Below are 20,912 nucleotides of genomic sequence, written 5' to 3'. Positions count from 1 at the left end.
GGAGGCTGAGGCAGGAGAATCACTTGAACCTGGGAGGCAAAGGTTGCAGTGAGCCGAGATTGCGCCACTGTACTCCAGCCTGGGTGACAGAGTGAGATTCCATCTCAAAAAAAAAAAAAAAAGAGAGAACCTGCATACAAACCATAGTAGTAAACAGCAGCCAAACCATGGAATATGATTAATTAGAAGAAATAGGCAGTGTGTGTTTAGGGTGATGTATGTACATGTGTGCCTGCCAGACATGACAGAATCTAACAGCGTTGCCTCCGGGTATAGCGAGTCAGATGCCGGGAGAGAGGGGTGCGGGTTGCTGGATTACAAGGGCAGGCTGCCTTCTTACAAGATTCTCCTGTGTGTGTTTTTCCAATGAGCACTGATTCATCAGAAGAGAGTTACTTGTTTTGGAAAATGGAGTGAGACTGATTTCATGGCAGATGTCCTTGGGGCTTCTGGATGAAAACACTCATTCCATCAAAATCCTGCATTCGGCTGAAACCTTCCTTGTCCATTGCTTATGTCGATGAAGGTTGGAAGGGGTCTGGAATTCCTCTGGAGGTGGGACTGCGTTGAGGCTGTTGGGGTTTGGTGAAACGTGGTATTGTGATCTCTCTCTTACACTGTGTTTCAAAGCTGTGTTTGTCTTCTTAGAAGCCATGAGACAGCAGGCTGGACTTTCCTAAGGTGTCAGTGTCACGGAAGTTAATAATGGGGTGTGGGGAGAGGCTGTTCTAGGTTAAAGAGTAAGGACAGGCCGGGTGTGGTGGCTCACGCCTGTAATCCCAGCACTTTGTGAGGCTGAGGTGGGCGGATCATGAGGTCAGGAGGTCGAGACTATCCTGGCTAACATGTTGAAACCCCATCTATACTAAAAATACAAAAATTTAGCCGGACGTGGTGGCGGGCGCCTGTAGTCCCAGCTACTCTGAAGACTGAGGCAGAAGAGTGGCGTAAACCCGGGAGGTGGAGCTTGCAGTGAGCTGAGATCACACCACTGCACTCCAGCCTAGGTGACAGAGCAAGACTCCATCTCAAAAAAATAGAAAGAAAAAGGGGCTGGGCGCGGTGGCTCACTCCTGTAATCCCAGCACTTTGGGAGGCCGAGGCAGGCGGATCACAAGGTCAGGAGATGGAGACCATCCTGGCTAACAAGGTGAAACCCTGTCTCTACTAAAAATATGAAAACAAAATTAGCTGGGCGTGGTGGCGGGCGCCTGTAGTCCCAGCTACTCAGGAGGCTGAGGCCAGAGAATGACGTGAACCCAGGAGGCAGAACTTGCAGTGAGCCGAGATTGCACCACTGCACTCCAGCCTGGGCGACAGAGCGAGACTCCGTCTCAAAAAAAAGAAAGAAAAAGAAGGAAGGAAGGAAGGAGAGAGAAAGAGCAGGGAGGAAGGAAAGAAAGGAAAAGAAAAGGAAGGAAAGAGAAAGAAAGAAAAAGGACATGGCAACGAAAAGCAATCATGGTCCTGTAGTAGCTCCTGGATCCAAAGAACAGCAGCCGTCAAGCAGGCAGGTGCCCCGGGCTTGAGCACGCGGCTGGATATCAGGTGCATCCGTCCGGGCCCTCCTGGCTGCAGTCATGGTCTCAGCTGTGGAGATGCCCTTGTTCTCCTGGGTGCTGCCATGTCGAGGGCCCTATAGCTTGCTTTCAAATGGTTCAGCAGAAAGTGTCTGTAGAGAGAAGGTGAATATTGCAGAAGGTTAACATTTTTTTGCTGCAAATTTTTAAAAACAAAATTGGGAGAAAGATCTTGGAGCCAGAGCTTTGAAATCGAGTTTCAGTGCAAACCTGGAGCTTCTGTCTCTGCCCCTTTAACCCTGGGCTGGGCATCCTGGGCTGGGGATCCTGGCACTGTGTCACCAGCCTGGAAGCACTGGGCCAGTCTTGGCCAAGCTTTCCATCAGGGATGATTTGATCTTGGTGCTACAGGTCTGTGGTTATGACCATTGTTCCACACCGTGAGTCATTAATAATGCTTCCCATGCTTCTGCTTGCAAATGACCGGCCTTCCAAACAGCTGGAGCTGTTTCGAGGTGTTTCTGCAGGCAAGTGCAGGCGTGCCCTCAAATAAGCTTTGCCAGTGGACTCTTAGCAAGAGTGGAACCTGGTCAGGAAAGACAAAGCCTGGGAATCCACCCCCATGCCCTGTGGGTTGGCTGGGCACCTGCCTCCCTGAGAAGATGAGTGGCTTTTTCCTGAGCCCTGTCTTTGCTCTACAAAGTTTTATGAACACGCAAATAAATAACTTAATGGGAAGGGAGAGAAAAACCATTTCTGCTAGTCACGCCGAAAGCCCTGCACTCTCTTGTTTAGGTCCTGGGTGCCCCATCTTTCCGCATGCTGGCCTGGCACGTTCTCATGGGGAACCAGGTGATCTGGAAAAGCGGAGACGTGGACCTCGTCCAGTCAGCTTTTGAAGTGCTTCGGGTGAGAACGTCTTTTCCTTAGGTGTGCGGTGCAGGGCAGTACTGGCCTGGTGCCTGGTGTCGGGTGGGGATGCTAAGCTGCACCGACCGTCCAGTGCAGAACCGCGTGCACCACGCCGTCTCCACCTGGAGCACAGTGGGCGTGGAGACCCGGGTCTGGCCTGATGATGTTTAAATCATCAGAAGGATGAGTGTGCCTAGGCCTGAGAGGGAACAAAAATGCATATGACACAGTCTTGGAAAAAGCTTCTTTGTGGGATGTGGTAAGAGACAAACATCTGTGCAGGCAAAGATTAATATAAGAGTTAACACCACAGAGCCAGGGGCAGTGCAAGCTGGTGTGTGACTGGCGGTCCAGACAAGAGTTAGGGACCTGGTGGTGGAGGACCACCCCCCTCCGCCCTCTAGTGGGCTGAGAGTCTGGGGACTCCTCTGGCAGGAGGGAGGGCTTGGACTGGGCTGCAGGAGGCGTGTGGGGTTTGGGTAATGGAGCATGGACAGCTGGGGCTGAGGGCTTCCTCACATCCTTGGTCTGAGTCCTGTTGTCCTCCTCAGACTATGCTGCCCGTGGGCTGCGTCCGCATCATCCCGTACAGCAGCCAGTACGAGGAGGCCTATCGGTGCAACTTCCTGGGGCTCAGCCCACACGTGCAGATCCCCCCCCACGTGCTCTCCTCAGGTGCGTGCCACCATGGGCTGTGGGGCCATGCCCTGCGCTGAGGGTCCCCATGCCTCAGGCCCAGAGTGGAACCAGATCTCTGTCATGGGTTGTGGAGAGGAGGCCTCATTGCAGGGCCAGCTTCCCCCATGGCTCTGGGCCTCCGTGTTCTGTCTTCACACAGGCAGCAGTGGGTGAGTGGACCTGATGGGAAGGGTGGCTGGCAGGGACTGTCGTCAGTGGGCTGCAGGTCACCATCCTGGGGTGGGAGGATGTGTCCCTGGCTGGAGGATCCTGGTTGTCCTGGTGAGTGGGTGCCCATGAGACAGAGGCCTGCTGAACGCTGGGCGTGAGCCGCCTGCTTCTGTGGGCCCCACCGTCCTCTCCTTACTCTTCTACTGTTCCCCTGTCCAGCCTTCTGCTCTCTTCAGCCTTTTTCCTCCTCTATGTGCCCGAAGTCTTCCCGGCCTTCACTGGTGCGGTCAGGGCTCAGCAAACCCCTGGTCTTTTGGTTTGGGGATATCCAGGGGGCAGCCCCCAGGGGCTCGTCAGTGACTTCCTCCAGCACAGCTGTGCGCAGCAGCTGCTGACTCACGCGTGGTCTGAGTGGAGCTGCCCTGAGCCCCCGATCAGCACCCAGGCTGGGTCCTGACTCCCTGCAAGACAGTGTCTTTTTTCTGGGTAGCATTAGAAACACAGGCTCTGGTTTCAAACAGACTTGAAATTCTTACCACTACCAGCAGGTTATTTAACATCTCCAGGCCTGTTTCCCCATCTGTAGAATAGGGTCATGGTGAGACCACCCTCGTAGGGCTGCCTAGTAAGAGGTAAATTGATGTATATAAAGTACTTTGTGATTATTGTAATATAATAAATTATTAGTGTAACTGAGGCAAACGTTAACCCTTAACTATACACAAATAACCTGAAAGGTTTTTAATACCAAAGTGTTGATCTGGGCCAGCCTTTTCACCGGCAGCCTTTCCCACTGACCTGAGATGAGCCGAGTGGGGCCTGTGGTGGGCGAGCGCAGGGGAGGTGAGGAGCGCGGGGGAGGTGAGGAGCACGGGGGAGGTGAGGAGCCATGGACCTTGTGTTGTTACAGAGTTTGCCGTCATCGTGGAGGTCCATGCAGCCGCACGTTCCACCCTCCACCCTGTGGGGTGTGAGGATGACCAGTCTCTCAGCAAGTACGAGTTTGTGGTGACCAGCGGGAGCCCTGTAGCTGCAGACCGAGGTGGGTGCCCCCAGGCAGAGTGTCCTTTTTGTGAGAAGATGCTCCCGCCCCGCGCTGACGCCTGCCCTTGCTCTGCCCCTGCCCTTCTTCCCAGTCGGCCCCACCATCCTGAATAAGATTGAAGCGGCTCTGACCAACCAAAACCTGTCTGTGGATGTGGTGGACCAGTGCCTCGTGTGCCTCAAGGAGGAGTGGATGAAGTAAGCGACAGTGTGGGCGAGGCCCCTTTGCTTGTGACCCTGGAGAAAACCTGGAGCTGTTTCCAAAAGAGGAGCTGGGCCATGGCCACTGAGGGAGGAGCTGAGAGAAGAGGTTGGGGGCGGGGTTCCAACTCCAGGTCTGCCCGTCACTTCACGGTGGCCTCGGGAAGGTGGCCTCGGGAGGTGGTCGTCATCTCTGCCCCTGGCTCCTGCATGGGGAGGTGGGGGTGGCGCCTGCCTCAGAGAACGGTTGAGTCTTGGGCAAGGGCTCTGAGCTCACAGGAGGGTTCGTAATGGAAGCTGTCATCTGCTGTGCAATTAACTTCAAAACCTGAAAGCCCAGTAACCCATGCCCCGCTGGTTTTTTTTGTTTTTTTTTTTTTTGTTTTTTTGTTTGTTTGTTTTTGAGTCAGAGCTTTACTCTTATTGCCCAGGCTGGAGTGCACTGGCATGATCTTGGCTCACCACAATCTCTGCCTCCCGGGTTCAAGCGATCAAGTGATTCTCCTGCCTCAGCCTCCTGAGTAGCTGGGATTACAGGCATCCACCACCATGCCTGGCTAATTTTTGTATTTTTAGTAGAGACAGGGTTTCAGCATGTTGACCAGGCTGGTCTCGAACTCCTGACTTTGTGATCCGCCCACCTTGGCCTCCCAAAGTGCTGGGATTACAGGTGTGAGCCACTGCACCTGGCCCCACCGCTTCTTTTTTTTTTTTTTAAAGCAAATTTATTTCCTCCTGCCTCGATTCTTGGTAATTTTTTTGGTCAAATTTATTAATCAAACATTGTCTTGATTTAAAATCAGGCAGTGAAGCTTAGGAGCAACCAGTGTCTTCCGTGAGGTTAAGGAAGGTTTTTCTTTCTTTCTTGGCATCTTGACAACAGCTTGAGGGAGGGTGTGGGAAGCGCACAGGCCCCATACCCGACAGAGGGCCGAGGGCCGAGCCCAGCCCCGACAGCTTCCCTTCCTTGCTGGGACATAGCTCCTTTCAGCAGTTCAGGAGCCGAGCCCACTGCCCCGAGCATGTGGATTCCAGCTCTGCCTGCACAGCTCCTGCTGGTGCCAAAGCCGCGTCGCCCCCGGTGGGCCCCCGTGACCAGGGCTTGGGGGATTGGGCTGTGGCGTCTGAGTGTTTTGTTTTCGTTCTCTTCAGCAAAGTGAAGGTGCTTTTTAAGTTCACCAAGGTGGACAGTCGACCCAAAGAGGACACACAGAAGCTGCTGAGCATCCTGGGTGCGTCCGAGGAGGACAACGTCAAGCTGCTGAAGTTCTGGATGACTGGCCTGAGCAAGACCTACAAGTCACACCTCATGTCCACGGTCCGCAGCCCCACGGCTTCGGAGTCTCGGAACTGACCCGCCCCACACACCTGCCCGAAGACGGGGATGGCTGTCCACAGACTCCTCCAGCCCCGCGAGAGGAACTGTCCCTTGAGTTTCTGAACTGCTGGGAGGAGCTGTGTCCTGGTAAGGAAGGGAAACCGTCCGGGCTTGGCTCGGCTCTCTGTCAGGTTTGGGGCCTGTGTGCTTCCCACACCCTCCCTCAAGCCGTTGGAATCGCTGAAGATGGCAGTGAAAGGCGGAGGGATGGTGGACTCTGTGTTCAAACCCCTTGGAGAGACGCTTAGGAGGATAGCTTGTCTCTCAGGCCCCTTGTGGACTTAGATCTCAAAACCTGTTGGAGAAACAGGTCCAACTCGGCATGCAGTCGCAATAACATATCCTCTCCCGAGGTTAACATTCAAGCGTTTCTATTTTGAAATTCAGCAAGAGTTTCTGGGCCTCATGTTTGAGTGTACATTTTGCTGCGTTGTGAATATTCAACACATTGCCAGCTCTTGGTCACTGAGTGATTGAGTTAGGGCTCCGCGAGAGACTTTGGGGAGTGAAGTGGACCTGTTCCGCATCTTCCGGTCCTCTGAACTGTGTGTTCTGAAGCCATGGGCTCATCTTCTGGGGTGTTCCCCTGCAGGTACTGGTGAAGGTAACCTGGGGCCTAACAATGGAGCCCCTGATGGTTTATTTTGCTCAACATAGGTTGCTGAGGGGTCAGAGCAAGCATCTGACTTGTGCAGTCCCCTGGATATGGTGAGGCCCACCATGCTTTTATTCTGTATCGCTTTTGTCTTTATTGTGGCTTTCAACATTTACATTTGGCTACCAACAACTATTTTCAGAGGGTGGTGATTGAAAACAATTTCATCATCCCACTGTACTTTTTTGTTTTTGAGACGGAGTTTCACTCTTATTGCCCAGACTGGAGTGCAATGGCGCAATCTTGGCTCACTGCAACCTCTGCCTCCTGGGTTCAAGCGATTGTCCTGCCTCTGCCTACAGAGTAGCTGGGATTACAGGTACCCACCAACACGCCCAGCTAATTTTTATATTTTTAGTAGAGACAGGGTTTCACCATGTTGGCCGGGCTGGTCTCAAACTCCTGACCTCAAGTGATCCACCCACCTCAGCCTCCCAAAGTGCTGGGATTACAGGTGTGAGCCCCTGTGCCTGGCCCTTTTTTTTTTTTTTTTTTTTTAAGAGATGGTATCTTGCTGTATCATCCAGGCTGGTCTTGAACTCCTGAGTTCAAGCAGTCCTGCTTTAACCTACAGCTACAGGTACCCCAACTATACATTTTTAATGAGGATTCATGGCTCAGAGGGATTTTCTGGTGGTTTTGCTGATTTGTTTCTAGTTTTTTGTGTTTAATTTATATTTAACATGAAGACCAAGTTTATATAACTAGGTATCTGTATAACACAACAACATTGGAACACAATAAAGATGTATTTTTGTAAATTGTTGACTACATGGTTTATTGGTTTGATGCCTAATATTTATTTATTTATTTGTGCTCAGGCACAGGAAATACTATGGTTAAAAAATACCAGTGAGTGGACCGGGCACAATGGCTCACAACTGTAATCCCAGCACTTTGGGAGGCCGAGGCAGGCGGATCACAAGGTCAGGAAGTTTAGACCATTCTGGCTAATACGGTGAAACCCTGTCTCTACTAAAAATACAAAAAATTAGCTGGGCATGGTGGTGGGTGCCTGTTATCCCAGCTACTCAGGAAGCTGAGGCAGGAGAATCACTTGAACCCAGGAAGCAGAAGTTGCAGTGAGCCAAGATTGCACCACTGCACTCCAGCCTGGGCGACAGAGCAAGACTCCGTCTCAAAAAACAGAACAAAACAAAATACCAGTCAGTGGCCAATTCACATGTTTAAGCTGCTGTAATGATCATAGACAATCTTTTCCAAGTTAGTCGTTAGAGTTGGTGTTGGAGAGAAGCAAACACTCATTTATCCCAAGGACCTCTGTTGAGCATCCATGCCTATGCGCTTGGCATTTTGTTCAGCTTTAGGAAATGGCTCATCCCTTAATAATGATATTTAAAGATATGTCCATCTGAGAGGAAGATGGCTGGAATCACCCTGGGTGACCATGACAATCCCTAAGACTGCAGGGCTCCCTGTGGTTTAGTCATCTACCCGAGTGGGAGGGGACCCCCTGGCCTGTGTGGGTCAAGGGAAAACTAAGGGAGAGATGACCACCCACTGTCCTCCCCAACTTCGGGTACAGATTCCTCTTGTTTCTCATGTGCATGGCATTCCTGAGAACGCGGTTCTGTGCTCAGTCTTTGCCAGTTGTCTGCCGGTCTAGTGGCTGAATCCACTTGGCAAGTAGGAGCCCAGTGTAAGTTAGCTCTGCATTCATGTCAGGGGCATGTATGACCTGGATTCTCCATGTCTAATAAAGCTCGCTGGCGAGGGGGCAGGCAGGGCCCTACGCCGAATGGTATTTCTAGGCAGCTGTGGGCTTTTTCTCCCCACAAGCATGCAGTTCTTGAAGATTTTTCCTATTGGTCATGAGTGCAGAAGAGCAGGAGGCTGAGCGGAATCTATGCCAGCCCAAGACCAGGCCAGACTCTGCTGCCCTTGTGAAGGAATGGGGGTTCCCGACTTTGTAGCTTCTCACACCAAGTGGAAGAGACAAAACAAATTCCAGATCCTGAACCTTCCCCGTGTGTTTGAAGGCAGTCAAGGGTTTCCTGATTTTACATTCAAGATACTTAACACTCAGGGCTAGGCACTGTGGCTCACGCCTGTAATCCCAGCACTTTGGGAGGCTGAGGCAGGAGGATCACCTGAGGCCAGGAGTTTAATACCAGCCTGGCCAACATGCTGAAACCCCATCTCTACTAAAAATACAAAAAAATATTGGCCAGGCTGGTGGTGTACACCTGTAGTCCCAGCTACTCAGTAGGCTGAGGCAGGAGAATCACTTGAGCTCTTATATATTTTGGAAATTAACCCCTTATCTGATAATATACTTTGTATAACCTTTTAACCTTTTAAAAAATAAATTGTATTGTGTATATTTAAGGTACACAACATGATGTTATGAGTTACACACACATATATTAAAATGGTTATTATAGCGGGCACTGTGGCTCACATCTGTAATCCCAGCACTCTGAGAGGCCGAGGTGGGTGGCTCACCTGAGGTCAGGTGTTCGAGACCAGCCTGGCCAACATGGTGAAACCCCATCTCTACTAAAAGTACAAAAGTTAGCTGGGCGTGGTGGCAGTCACCTGTAATCCCAGCTGCTCGGGAGGCTGAGGCAGGAGAATCACTTAAACCAGGGAGGTGGAGGTTGCAGTGAGCTGAGATGGCACCACTGCACTCCTGTCTGGGCAGCAAAGCGAGACTCCGTCTCAAAAAATAAAAAATAAACACAAATGGCCAGGCACGGTGGCTCACACCTGTAATCCCAACACTCTGGGAGGCCGAGGTGGGTGGATCACTTGAGGCCAGGAGTTTGAGACCAGCCTGGCCAACATGGTGAAACCCCATCTCCACTAAACATACAAAAATTAGCCGGGCATGGTGGTGGGTGCCTGTAATCCCAGCTACTCTGGAGGCTGAGGCAGAAGAATCGCTTGAATCCGGGAGATGGAGGTTGCAGTGAGCCGAGATCATGCCACTGCACTCCAGCCTGGATGACAGAGCAAGACTACATCTGAAAAAAAAAAAAAAGTAAAAATAAAAAACTAGTAACTAAATGTTGCAACACAAAGAAAGGATAAATGCTTAAGGTGATGGATATCCCATTTACCCTTATGTGATTATTACAAATTCCATGTCTGTACCAAAATATCTCATGTACCCAATAAATACATATAACTTCTATATACCCACAAAGTTAAAAATAGAAACTGAAAGACAAAAAATAAATAAAAATCAAATAAAGCTTCTCATTTTGTTGTCTGCCTTTGGTAGATTTCCAGCCATGAAGTGGCTGTTTTTGACCATTTCCCCCAGTTTTATTTTTGCTTATCCCTCTTTGGAGGGATTTGAGTCCTTCTTTTTACTTCCATAACTACAAGTCCCTCCTCTCATTATCATTTTAGATGAGGAAAGTGAAGTTCAAAGAGATGAATCAACTTGCCCTAGACCATGCAACTAGGAAGCCTGGGAGCCAGCACTAAACTCAAGTGCTCGTTTTCTTTGTTAAGAATTTTATTGGCCGGGCGCGGTGGCTCACGCCTGTAATCCCAGCATTTTGGGAGGCCGTGGCGGGAGGATCACGAAGTCAGGAGATTGAGACCAGCCTGGCTAACACGATGAAACCCCGTCTCTACTAAAAATACAAAAAAAAATTTAACCGGGTGTGATAGTGTGCATTTGTAGTCCCAGCTACTCGGGAGGCTGAGGCAGGAGAATTGCTTGAACCCGGGAGGTGAAGGTTACAGTGAGCCGAGATTGTGCCACTGCACTCCAGCCTGGGCAACAGAGTGAGACTTCATCTCAAAAAAAAAAAAAAAAAAAATTTTATTGACGTAATCACTGACATACATTTTACTTATTTAAACCATACAATTTGACACGTGTATACCCGTGAAACCACCACAGTCAAGTTGATAAACACACATCCATCAGTCCACTTCCTTGTGGCTTTGTTGGCCCCTCCAGGCTACACTGGTCTGCTTTCCCTCTGTCTAGTTTGCGTTTTCTAGAATGTTATGTAAATGGAATAATACAGTATGTACTCTTTCTGTCTGGCTTTTCCCACTCAGTATTAATGAAATTCATCCACGTTGTAGCACATATGAGTACTTTTTTTTTTTTGAGGGGGGGACAGGGTCTTCCTGTGTCACCCAGGCTAGAGTGCAATAACGGCATGATCTTGGCTCACTGCAATCTTAGTCTCCAGAGCTCAAGCGATTCTCCCACCTCAGCCTCCTGAGCAGCTGGGATTACAGGCACATGCCCCCGCACCCAGCTAATTTTTGTATTTTTTGGTAGAGACAGTGTTTCACCATGTTGGCCAGGCTGGTTTCAAATTCCTGAACTCAAGCTATCCTCCCACCTCAGCCTCCCAGAGTTCTGGGATTACAGGCATGGGCCACTGTGCCAGGCCACTTCATTCTATTTTACTGCTAAATAGCATTCCCTTGTATAGATATACAAAAGCTTATTTACCTATTTACCTGTTGATGTGCGTTTGGGTTGTTCTAGGCACACAAGCCTGCCAGGAACACTGGTGAACATGTGCATGTGTTAATGGATCCCATCCTTTCTCCTAGGAGTGGGATAGATAGCTGGATCATATGAAAGGTGCAAGTTGAATATTTTAATAAACTTTTAATTTAGAATAACTTGATTTACAGAAAAGTTTCGTAGAACAGAGAGTTCCATTTACCCCCACCCAGCTTCCTTTGTTAGCCTTTGACATTCCTTTCATGTATTTGTCAAAGCTAAGAAACTGACATTGGTACAATGCGATTAAGCTCCAGACTTTATTTGGCTCTCACCAGTTTTTCCGTGAATGCCTTCTTTCTGTTCCAGGATCCAGCCCAGAACAATACATTGCCCATTTCCCTATGCCCCCGGGCCAGTGCCCTCAGCTGCCTTTGTCTCTTCCTCTGTTTATGCTTAAAGCAGGGCAGGCCTTCCAACAACGCCAGAGATCCCGTTGGGCTGGGAAAAAACCTTTAGGGGCCTAGCTCTGCGCTTGGGCATCCCCACTCTGCCACCGCCTCCAGTACGCTGGGTTCCAATGCTGCCTCCAGCCGTGCTGATTCCCTGATATCTGTGTTCCCAGGTCCTTCCTCAGCCTAGCCTAGCTGCTCGGGCGAAGACAGTGAAGGTGTGACCCCACATTTCCGGAGCAGCTCTGCTGTGCTCCAAGCGAGGAGAGCCGGGGTTGCTCAGGTTTATAGGGCGGAGGGCGGTCTCTGGCCTGGGCAGGTGACGGGTGCGCTAGGGCCCGTGGCCCGCAGGTGTGCAGGTGCTGCCTGGTGGCGCGGGCTTGGGGGCGCGGCTTGGCACGTGGTGGGAGGTGGGACCAGGGGGGCAGGGCCGGGCGCCAGGCTGGAAGGAAAATGGAGGGCGCGGCCTGGCCTTAGGGGGCCTGTGGCGGGGGGCGTGGCCTGGTGCGTGGAGGGAGGCGTGGTCACCCGTTGAGGGCTGGGGGTGGGCTAGTGGGAGGGGTGGGTTCAGCTTGGTGAGTGGCAGTTGTGAGGGCATGGCGCGGCCTAGCGCGTGGCCCTCGGGGGCTGGGGGCGTGACTTTGCACGTGGCCGTTGGCGGGGTGTGACGGGGGCGTGGCATGGCATGTGACCATGGGGGGCTGGGCGTGGCCTGGCACGTGGCCGTTGGCGGCGCGTGAGGGGGGCGTGGCCTGGCGCGTGGCGGTCTGGGGCTGGGGGCGCGCAGACTCGGGTGCGGCGGCGTGCCCCTGGGGCCCCGGTCAGCAGCGGCATGGGGCGGTTGCGGTGGCAGGTGGCGGCCGCGGCGGCTATGGGCCTGGCTCTGGCCCTGGAGGCGCTGCCCGGGGTGCTGCGCTGGCTGCGGTCCAGGCGGCGGCGGCCGCGGCGCGAGGTGCTGTTCTTCCCGTCGCAGGTGACCTGTACCGAGGCTCTGCTGCGGGCTCCGGGCGCGGCGCTGGCCGAGCTCCCCGAGGGCTGCCCGTGCGGCCTCCCCCACGGCGAGAGCGCGCTGAGCCGCCTGCTGCGTGCCCTGTTGGCCGCCCGCGCCAGCCTGGAGCTTTGCCTGTTCGCCTTCTCCAGTCCGCAGCTGGGCCGCGCTGTGCAGTTGCTGCACCAGCGCGGGGTGCGAGTGAGGGTCGTCACCGACTGCGACTACATGGCCCTCAACGGCTCGCAAATCGGCCTGCTGCGCAAGGCAGGTAGGCCCGGCGGGGTCCAGGCGGAGAAGGCCGGCCTGAGCCACGCGGGGTCCTAGGCAAAGGTGGACACTTAGGGGAGGGGGTTTGGGAACGGGCTAAGGCCTCATTTACTTTCCTCGTGGCGTTGTGGAGTAGGGGTGGTGTAACGCGGAGAAAGCAGAGCCCCCACGAAAGGTCTAGCAGGCTGCGCTGGCATAAGCGAGCCGGGCCCTCGGTGCCTCCGCGGTGGGGGCAGTTTTCTAAGTGACCTGTCCTGGCATGCTGGAAGCGGGTGGGCCTGCGTGTGCCGGGTTAGAGGCAGAGCAGGCTCCCCTAGCAACTCCCCGGGCGCCGCCAGCGAAAAACTTTTTCGGGACTGCTGCAGCCCGGGCTCGCCCTCCTGCAGGCTGCCGGAGACCCCCGGACGGCCTGTGGTGACCTGGATCCTGCTGGCCGGGGACCTGGACGCCAGGGTTGTGCTTGGACTTCCAGACTGAAGGGCTCTGGGGAGAGGCGGCCACCTGCTGCCGAGTGAACCTCAGGCCACCGGGCTCTGGGAGACCTAAACATATGTTCCAGAAAGCAGCGCCAGGACGTTCGTTTTCCCAGCTGCAAAAGGAGTGAAACACATATCTCGCTGGCGGGGGCACCTCTCTCATGGGGTGGGGACAGAAGGGACCAGGAAGTGTGAATATTTGGGATCCTTGTCCCGCCTGAGGATTCTCAGTCCATCCTGGCCCAGTTCCGCGGCCCAGCCGACTCTTGCCTTTTGTGCACCCACAGACTCTTGGGCCTCTCTCTGTCTCCATCACTCAGGCACCCAGAGAGTCACGCCTGCATGTGCTCCCGCTGGAGCTCATCATTCTGGTGGTCGCAGTGACTGAGACACGTGGAGCCTGGCAACTGTCCAAGCTGGGCAGTGGTCACTGCCGCCCGTTCCTTCTGCACAGCCATGGCCTCTCGTTGACTTGGGCCGCAGAGCAGCCTCTCCAGAGTCAGCCAGGGTCCCTCCCTGCCCTGGGTGGTGTGGGGCATGTTGCACCCCACGTGGAAGCAGAGTGGGGCACGAGCCTCAAGAGCTGTCGTCCAATGCGTTGGTGATTTTAACGGGAGGTTTGGGGACCTCCAGGCGTGCACAGTACAGTTCTGTTTGAGTTGCTTTTCGAGTCGTAGAAGCTGAGATTGGTGAAGACCCTTCAAGGGCCCCTAGACCAAGGTCCCATCGGATTCCCTGTGGGATGGCCTCCCAACATCCTCGCTGACTTCGAGGCTGTCCGGTGGCATTCATCTGTTCAAGGAATGTCCCCTGCGTGCCAGTATTTGTGAGGAGCTGGAACATCCTAGGGCACAAGGCCAGGTTCCCATGGAGATGCCAACTAAGTCACGAATATTTCATTTAGGGCACTAAGAAGGGCCAAGAAAATTTCATAAAGCAGGGTAAGGAGGCAGTGGTGTGGGAGGAAGTGGCGTGGGCCAGGTCAGCTGCCCAGGGGCAGTGACACTCAGGGCAGGGGCCTTGCGGACACGCGTGGGCTGTCCGGAGGGAGAGGCGTGCAGCTGGAAGGGGTAGCAGCACAGACGCCCTGGGTCACATACTGACTTCCTTGTGAAGAACGGCAGGGAGTCCTCTGTGGCCAGAGGTGGTGGGCTGCGGGGAGGGGACGGGGAGGTGGGCAGTGGATCCCAGCGGAGGCGGAGATGTCGGCAATGGTGGGGTTTTACATTGCCCACCATGTGGAGGAATGTGTTTGGAGGGCCGTGCCGACAGGACGTGCTGGCGGAGTGGCCAGAGTGTAAAAAGGATTGGATCCCCGAGGTAAGGAAGCCACCAAGTCCCCATCCTGCCAGGCCCAATTCGGGAGGCACAATTAAATGTGAGTTCCATGCACAGGGAGTGATTTTTAAGTTATGTTCCCAGTACTCCGTGGGACACGCTTCCCTTCAAAGATGACTCTCTATCTGAAATTCCATTTAACTTGGATGTCCTGTATTTTGATTTGGAAAATCTGGCAGCTGTGTTCCATGGCAGCCTGTTTAAAACTTCTTCTAACCCCCATTTCTGACGGCCTCATTCCTTGAGCAGGTCATGAGTGATTCCAGGGGAGACAGGCACAGGCCCTTCCCAGGAGGAGTTTGAAAGCTGGGAAGAGCAGAGGCGGGGATGCCTGGTTCTTTGGTGAAGGAAACGGGGGTGCAGAAGAGAATTCATTTGTGCGTTGTTAGGTAGGGCCCTTCCTGCCTTGGTGGCCGAGGTTGTGCCAGCAAATTGGGCTCTGCTGCCAGACACCGGGGCCTCTCTGAGCAGAGTGGGCACGGCTCTCAGCCTTAGCTGTGGAGGAGTCAGAACCTGAAGGCTCACACTCTGTCTTTGCCCTGGTCACCTCTGACCGGGTTAGTGACAGCTTCGACCGCAAGCAGTATACTGGCTGCCATAGACTCGGAGGTGTGGTCTCACCCAGACCACGGCCCGCCCAGTCCCCCACGGCCTGTGTGTGATGCTCTGGCCCCGTGTGTGATGTCCCCTCTGTGGTTCTCAAGTGTCCCTCCTGGGAGCTTAGCCGCCACCACTCTGTGAAAGCGTGGCGGGCTTTCCTGGCCCACCAAACTGGAAGCATAAAGCCAGTAGCCCCCAGGAACAGTCCACACTGGAGGCGGGACTCCTGCATGGAATGAAATCACCACCTTGTCCTTTCTACAGGGATCCAGGTCCGGCACGATCAGGACCTGGGCTACATGCATCACAAGTTTGCCATCGTGGACAAGCGGGTGCTCATCACTGGCTCGCTCAACTGGACCACGCAAGCCATCCAGAACAACAGGGAGAACGTTCTCATCATGGAGGACGACGAGTACGTGCGGCTTTTTCTGGAAGAATTTGAGCGCATCTGGGAAGAGTTTAACCCTACAAAGTACACCTTTTTCCCACAAAAAAAGAAAAGTCACTGAAGCTGTGCCCCGCCTGTCTCCAGAGCTGGAGGGAAATCGCTTTCATGGCACAGAACTTGCCGCACCTCCAGGCAAAACCAAACCTAACCAAGAATGGGGCTGAGCCCTCCCTGCGGGCTGCCGTGTCTTCTGAGGGAGGGAGGCCTCACGTTAAACCAAATTCTCATCTATTAGAATACTAAGTTGAACAAAAGAAGGTTAGGAAGGGGAAATTTCTGTTATTTCAGGTCAGTTATTTTGGGCCAGACCTTTTCTTCGGCCCTTTGCCAAAATAACTTCAGTCACGACCTGCCATGGGTGCTTTCAGGAGTGTGGTCCGTATCTCGGTTTGGAATCGAAGCTTCTGCCACAGCACAGAAAAGGCACAGTGCCTTTTCCGGGTGGGTCCCATTCCCTTCCCTGATTCTAAAAAAGCCCCTTCTGCTTTGGCTGACGTGGCCCCTTTCGGCATCTCCCTGAGAGTTCTTCCCTCTCTCTGTGTGGCACGACTGGGGTTGGTTGGGGCCAACAGTCTCCTTGTCCCTCACAGTCTGTCCCTGTCAGGGCTCGATCCTCAGAGTGGGGAGAGGAAATGGAAGTCAGGAGGAAGGGAAGATGTGAGTGTGCGGTGTGGGTGGCAGAAGCAGCCTTCGGGGCAACCCCGTGAGCGCCGTTGCCAGCAAAGGTTGGCTGTTCCCTTGCTTCCTTGCATAATTCCTCTTTAAAACCAGTGTGCCCGCCAGTGCCAAGCTCTGAAGCAGCCTGTCCGTGGGTAGTAAGTGCTGTGGTCCGTCAGGACTGATGGCCAGCAGCTGTTTCTTTTCTGTGAGATGGAGTCTCACTCTGTGGCCCAGGCTGGAGTGCAGTGGCGCAACCTCGGCTCACTGCAACCTCTGCCTCCTGGGTTCAAGCGATTCTCCTGCCTCAGCCTCCCGAGTAGCTGGGATTACAGGCGCCCGCGACAACATCTGGCTAATTTTTTTTTTTTTTTTTTTTTTTTTGGCATTTTTAGTAGAGACAGGATTTCACCATGTTGATCAGGCTGGTCTCGAACTCCTGACCTCAAGTGATCCACTCACCTCAGCCTCCCAAAGTGCTGGGATTACAGGTGTGAGCCACCACGCCTGGCTGGGGTTTTAACTTTTAACGTCCTAATGTTTAAGGTAATTGTGTTGTGTGTTTAGAAGTGACCTTACCTTTAACACCTGTGGAGTTAGTGCATGCACATTGCTGGCTCAGCGTAACCCATCACGGGACTGGAGGAGAGGAGAGGAGAGGAGGGGAGAGGAGAGGAGGGGAGAGGAGAGGAGGGGAGAGGAGAGGAGGGGAGAGGAGAGGAGGGAAGAGGAGAGCAGCTTCAGGCTGTGGTGTCTCCCACATCTGTGTTATTTTCAGCTCAGGGTTTGCATTCCCAGGTAGAACAGGTGTCATATGTTGTGAAGTGTTCCAGGTTATTTGTTTATAATGTGTGTGTCATATATAGATAGCTCCAATGACATCTGAAGTTGTGACTTCACTCTCTTGTCATATTTCTGTATGATGAGCCCCAGGGCCCGTCCTGCGGTCTGCTGGCCATGTGCTTGGTCTCACCTCCCCAGCCCACGCTGACATTACCACCCAGAGACCCTTCAGTGCTGTGTGTTTTTGCTTTTTAGGGTTACTTTTGACTCACAGTGTTAGGCAGGCCAGCTTGGAAGTTAAGTTTTAAAAAAATTCAATTGAAGCTGTAAAGCATAATGTACAGATGGGAAGTCACCAGAGATTTGTTTTAGTTTGTGAATTCCCACAGTGTATGTTCTGAAAAGAAAATGGGAGAGTGTGTAAAGCATCTCCTGCAGGCGAAGCTGCGTGACCCTGGACTTCTGGCTCATCTGAATAAATGTGTTCTTATTCTGAAATGTGAGCACTGTGTGTCTTCGCCTTAGCTTGCTGCTAAATCATTCAAATAGGGGCTGCTCCTTGTTAAATACAACTTGTTTGGGGGGCAGTATACAGCTATTTAGAAACTGTTGGTCAAAGAACAGGTGACTCAAAGTAAAACTTTAAGCTGTTACTTGGGTGAAGGAAATAAGGTATACAGTGGTTCATTTTTAAGACAAAGTGCCTTGAATTGGCTTAGGTCAGCAAACTACGGAAGAAACGGGATGTGCTAGGCCCTTCAGGCTAGCCGATGCCTTCTTGTCGGCTCCCCCTTCTGCCCCCTCCCCACTTTCTTAGTTGCCCTCACCCGAACCAAAAAAGTTGAGTCTAAAAGGAAAGTTTACTGGCCTGCAAAATAGCTTACTTTGTCTGTTCCTACCAGCCAGCCTAGCTACTTAGGTCATAAGTCAAATACTTGAAGAGCTCCTAAGTGGACTAAGATTGCAATGCACTGCAGGCTGTAACAAAATGCAGCCAGACAGTCCTAAAGAAAACGCCTAAAGCCCCCGGCTGACAACCAGTAAGCACCGTCTGGGAAGATTGTGACCCCATGGTACTCAGCCTGTAAGGAAGGAGGAGCGTGCACACTAGGGGATACGTTGCTTGTTGAAACAGTGCCGGGTGTGCCTGCTCATTAGACACGCGATCTTATTAAAAGCCTCTTTCACTGTTGTCCGGGTCTCTGAGTCCATTCTTTGGGTTTGGACGGGTGAGTTTGCTCCTCACATTGGGTGCCTCCTAGATTTCAAATATTTTCCAAATGTCCAGACTTTGGGGTGGTCTCTCTAGACCAAAAGTTGGAGCGAAGCTCAGTCCCCGCTGTTGTCCTGACTTGTGTGGCATGCACCCTGCCACCTGGGGACCTGCCCCACTCCCAGCACAGGTGGAAGGCATTCCAGTGCCATCCGTGGTTGGATGGATACAAAGTAACCTGGCCAAGCTACCTACAGGAATATTTTAAGAAATGTGAAATTATTTTATTTCATATATGTAATACTCTCTTATTTTTATCTTAGCAGCAGAGGGAGATTGAATCTCACAAGAAGTTTCAGATGCCAGTTAGCCTTTCTTTTTTCCTGAGACTGGGTCTCACTTTGTCGCCTAAGCTGGAGTGCAGATGCACGATCATGGCTCACTGCAGCCTCAACCTCCCGGGGTCAAGGGATTCTCCTGCTTCAGCCTCCTAAGCAGCTGAGACTACAGGTGCAAGCCACCACACCTGACTAATTTTAAAATTTTTTTGTAGAGACAGGGGTCTCATGCCCAGTCTGGTCTTGAATACCTGGGCTCAAGTGATCTTCCTGCCTCAGCCTCCCAAAGTGTCGGGATTACAGGCCAGTCACTGCACCCAGCCCAGTGGGCCTTTCTGAAAAGAACTGAAGTGAGATGTCCCTTGAGGGAACGGGGTCTGAGGACACGCAGTGCTAAAATCTCCCTCAAAAGTGGAGGCTGTTTTCTGCCCTGCTGCCCCAACCATGGGTGTAGAAGATCCTTGGGCCACACACAAAGATTGCTGTGCCAGTAACAGGCAGGCATGCCCAGGAGACCCTAGAACTGCAGGCCGGCCTCTGCTCCAACACCTGAGGCGAGTGATGCTGGAAGGCAGGGGTTCGCTGAAGGTGAGGGCTGGGCAGGGGGTTGTGTAATGTCTGTGTGTCACCTGAAGCCTCTTTTTGCCTGTAAGATTATCTTGGCTCCTCCCAGAGGGAAACTTCAAAAGAAGTAATACGTTCCCGAAGTAGGCTCAACAGTCACAAAAGAGGCTCTAGGAAGATTCCCCTCTAACTGCCTTATTCTCCTGGGATGGCCTCTCATGAGTTAGTGGTTTGGATTCAATGTTGTTAACTATGTGGGCAGTGATACAGCTTGAGAACAAAACATGATGTACATGTTAAATATTAGCACAATTAAATTTAAAATACTTTAAACTCTTGCAAGACTTGTGATTTTAAAAATTGTGATAGTAGCTGGCCAGGTGCAGCATCTCACGCCTGTAATCCCAGCACTTTGGGAGGTCGAGGTGGGTGTCAGGAGTTCAGGATCAGCCTGGGCAACATGGCAAAACTCCATCTCTACTAAAAATACAAAAAATAGCTGGGTGTGGTGGTGCATACCTGTAATCCCAGCTACTCGGGAGGCTGAGAAAGGAGAATTGCTTGAACCCTGGGAGGTGGAGGCTGCAGTGAGCCAAGCTCATGCCACTGCACTCCAGCCTGGGTGACAGAGCGAGACTCTGTCTCAAAACAAAAAATTGTGATAGTACCAAACGCCCTTAACAGTCTGCCCACACTGTTGAATATACTTAGGTTGTTGGAATGAACCAATGCAATGATGCCATATTTTAAAGCACTATGTTGGTTCTGTAGGGTTTTTGTTTGTTTTTGAGACGGAGTTTCGCTCTTGTCCCCCAGGCTGGAGTGCAATGGTACAATCTTGGCTCACTGCAACCTCCGCCTCCTGGGTTCAAGCGATTCTCCTGCCTCGGCCTCCTGCTTACAGGCATGTGCCAGCACCAAGCTCAGCTAATTTATTTTTTTTTATTTTTATTTTTAGTAGAGATGGGGTTTTGCCATGTTGGCCAGGCTCGTCTCGAACTCCTGACCTCAGGTGATCCACCCGCCTCGGTCTCCCAAAGTGCTGGGATTACAGGGGTAAGCCACCACACCCAGCCAGTTCTATAGGTTTTTAAAGCAACCCACAAATTTTTTTTTTTTTTTTTTTCTGAGACAGTTTCTCTGTCGCCCAGGCTGGAGTGCAGTGGCACAATCTCGGCTCATGGCAACCTCTGCCTCCTGGGTTCAAGTGATTATCCTGCCTCAGCCTCCTGAGTAGCCAGGATTACAGGCGCCTGCCACCACGCCTGGCTAATTTTTTGTATTTTTTTTTGTATTTTTTTTTTTTTTTTTTTGAGACGGAGTCTTGCTCTGTTGCCCAGGCTGGAGCGCAGTGGCCAGATCTCAGCTCGCTGCAAGCTCCGCCTCCCGGGTTCCCGCCATTCTCCTGCCTCAGCCTCCCGAGTAGCTGGGACTACAGGGGCCCGCCACCTCGCCCAGCTAGTTTTTTATATTTTTTAGTAGAGACGGGGTTTCACCGTGTTAGCCAGGATGGTCTCGATCTCCTGACATCGTGATCCGCCCGTCTTGGCCTCCCAAAGTGCTAGGATTACAGGCTTGAGCCACCGCGCCCGGCCTATACATTTTGTAAGCTGACTTTTTGTTTTGTTTTTCTGAGACAGAATCTCGCTCTATAGTCCAGACTAGAATGCAGTGGTGCAGTCTCAGTCACTGCAACCTCCGTCTCCCGTGCTCAAGTCATTCTCTCACCTCAGCCTCCCCAGTAGCTGGGATTACAGATGTGTGCTGCCACGCCCC

At 52.4% G+C, this 20,912-nt stretch overlaps 2 protein-coding genes and 1 long non-coding RNA gene across 13 annotated transcripts in view; 2 read left to right on the top strand and 1 right to left on the bottom strand.

Moving 5' to 3' along the window:
• Positions 1 to 15,515, top strand: part of LOC105491074 (folliculin) — a 34,180-nt gene extending 18,665 nt beyond the window's left edge. For 9 of the 11 annotated variants that reach the window (XM_011757214.3, XM_011757219.3, XM_011757211.3 and 6 more), the window contains 5 exons: positions 2,316 to 2,429; positions 2,984 to 3,107; positions 4,192 to 4,323; positions 4,418 to 4,523; positions 5,679 to 7,462. In XM_011757214.3, coding sequence (XP_011755516.2) covers positions 2,316 to 2,429; positions 2,984 to 3,107; positions 4,192 to 4,323; positions 4,418 to 4,523; positions 5,679 to 5,880 — 678 coding nt within the window. In that variant the 3' untranslated portion in view covers positions 5,881 to 7,462. Of the gene's footprint in view, positions 1 to 2,315; positions 2,430 to 2,983; positions 3,108 to 4,191; positions 4,324 to 4,417; positions 4,524 to 5,678; positions 7,463 to 11,631; positions 11,798 to 15,394 lie in introns of those variants that run through there. The other 2 variants (XR_011615431.1, XR_011615430.1) reach the window with 2 other exon arrangements.
• Positions 9,432 to 11,407, bottom strand: LOC139359455 (uncharacterized). Its single transcript, XR_011615432.1, has 3 exons — positions 11,342 to 11,407; positions 11,018 to 11,128; positions 9,432 to 9,546 (listed from the first exon to the last, which is right to left on the bottom strand). It is a non-coding gene; the product is annotated as an uncharacterized lncRNA (long non-coding RNA).
• Positions 12,221 to 15,937, top strand: LOC105491073 (phospholipase D family member 6). Its single transcript, XM_011757210.3, has 2 exons — positions 12,221 to 12,717; positions 15,395 to 15,937. The coding sequence occupies exons 1-2, from the start codon at positions 12,291 to 12,293 to the stop codon at positions 15,640 to 15,642; spliced, it is 675 nt and encodes a 224-aa protein (XP_011755512.1). The 5' UTR covers positions 12,221 to 12,290; the 3' UTR covers positions 15,643 to 15,937.
• Positions 15,938 to 20,912: the final 4,975 nt, after the last annotated feature.

The sequence above is a fragment of the Macaca nemestrina genome, chromosome 17 (genome assembly GCF_043159975.1).
Source record: "Macaca nemestrina isolate mMacNem1 chromosome 17, mMacNem.hap1, whole genome shotgun sequence".
Classification (NCBI taxonomy): Eukaryota; Metazoa; Chordata; class Mammalia; order Primates; family Cercopithecidae; genus Macaca; species Macaca nemestrina.
This window is presented reverse-complemented; position numbering and strand designations above follow the sequence as displayed.

What these genes read in the sequence shown, in the direction of transcription:
- LOC105491073 (XM_011757210.3), top strand. Translation starts at nt 12,291, where the DNA reads ATGGGGCGGTTGCGGTGGCAGGTGGCGGCCGCGGCGGCTATGGGCCTG. An exon ending in CGGCCTGCTGCGCAAGGCAG is followed by an intron (nt 12,718 to 15,394) that starts GTAGGCCCGGCG and finishes TCCTTTCTACAG; the next exon opens with GGATCCAGGTCCGGCACGAT.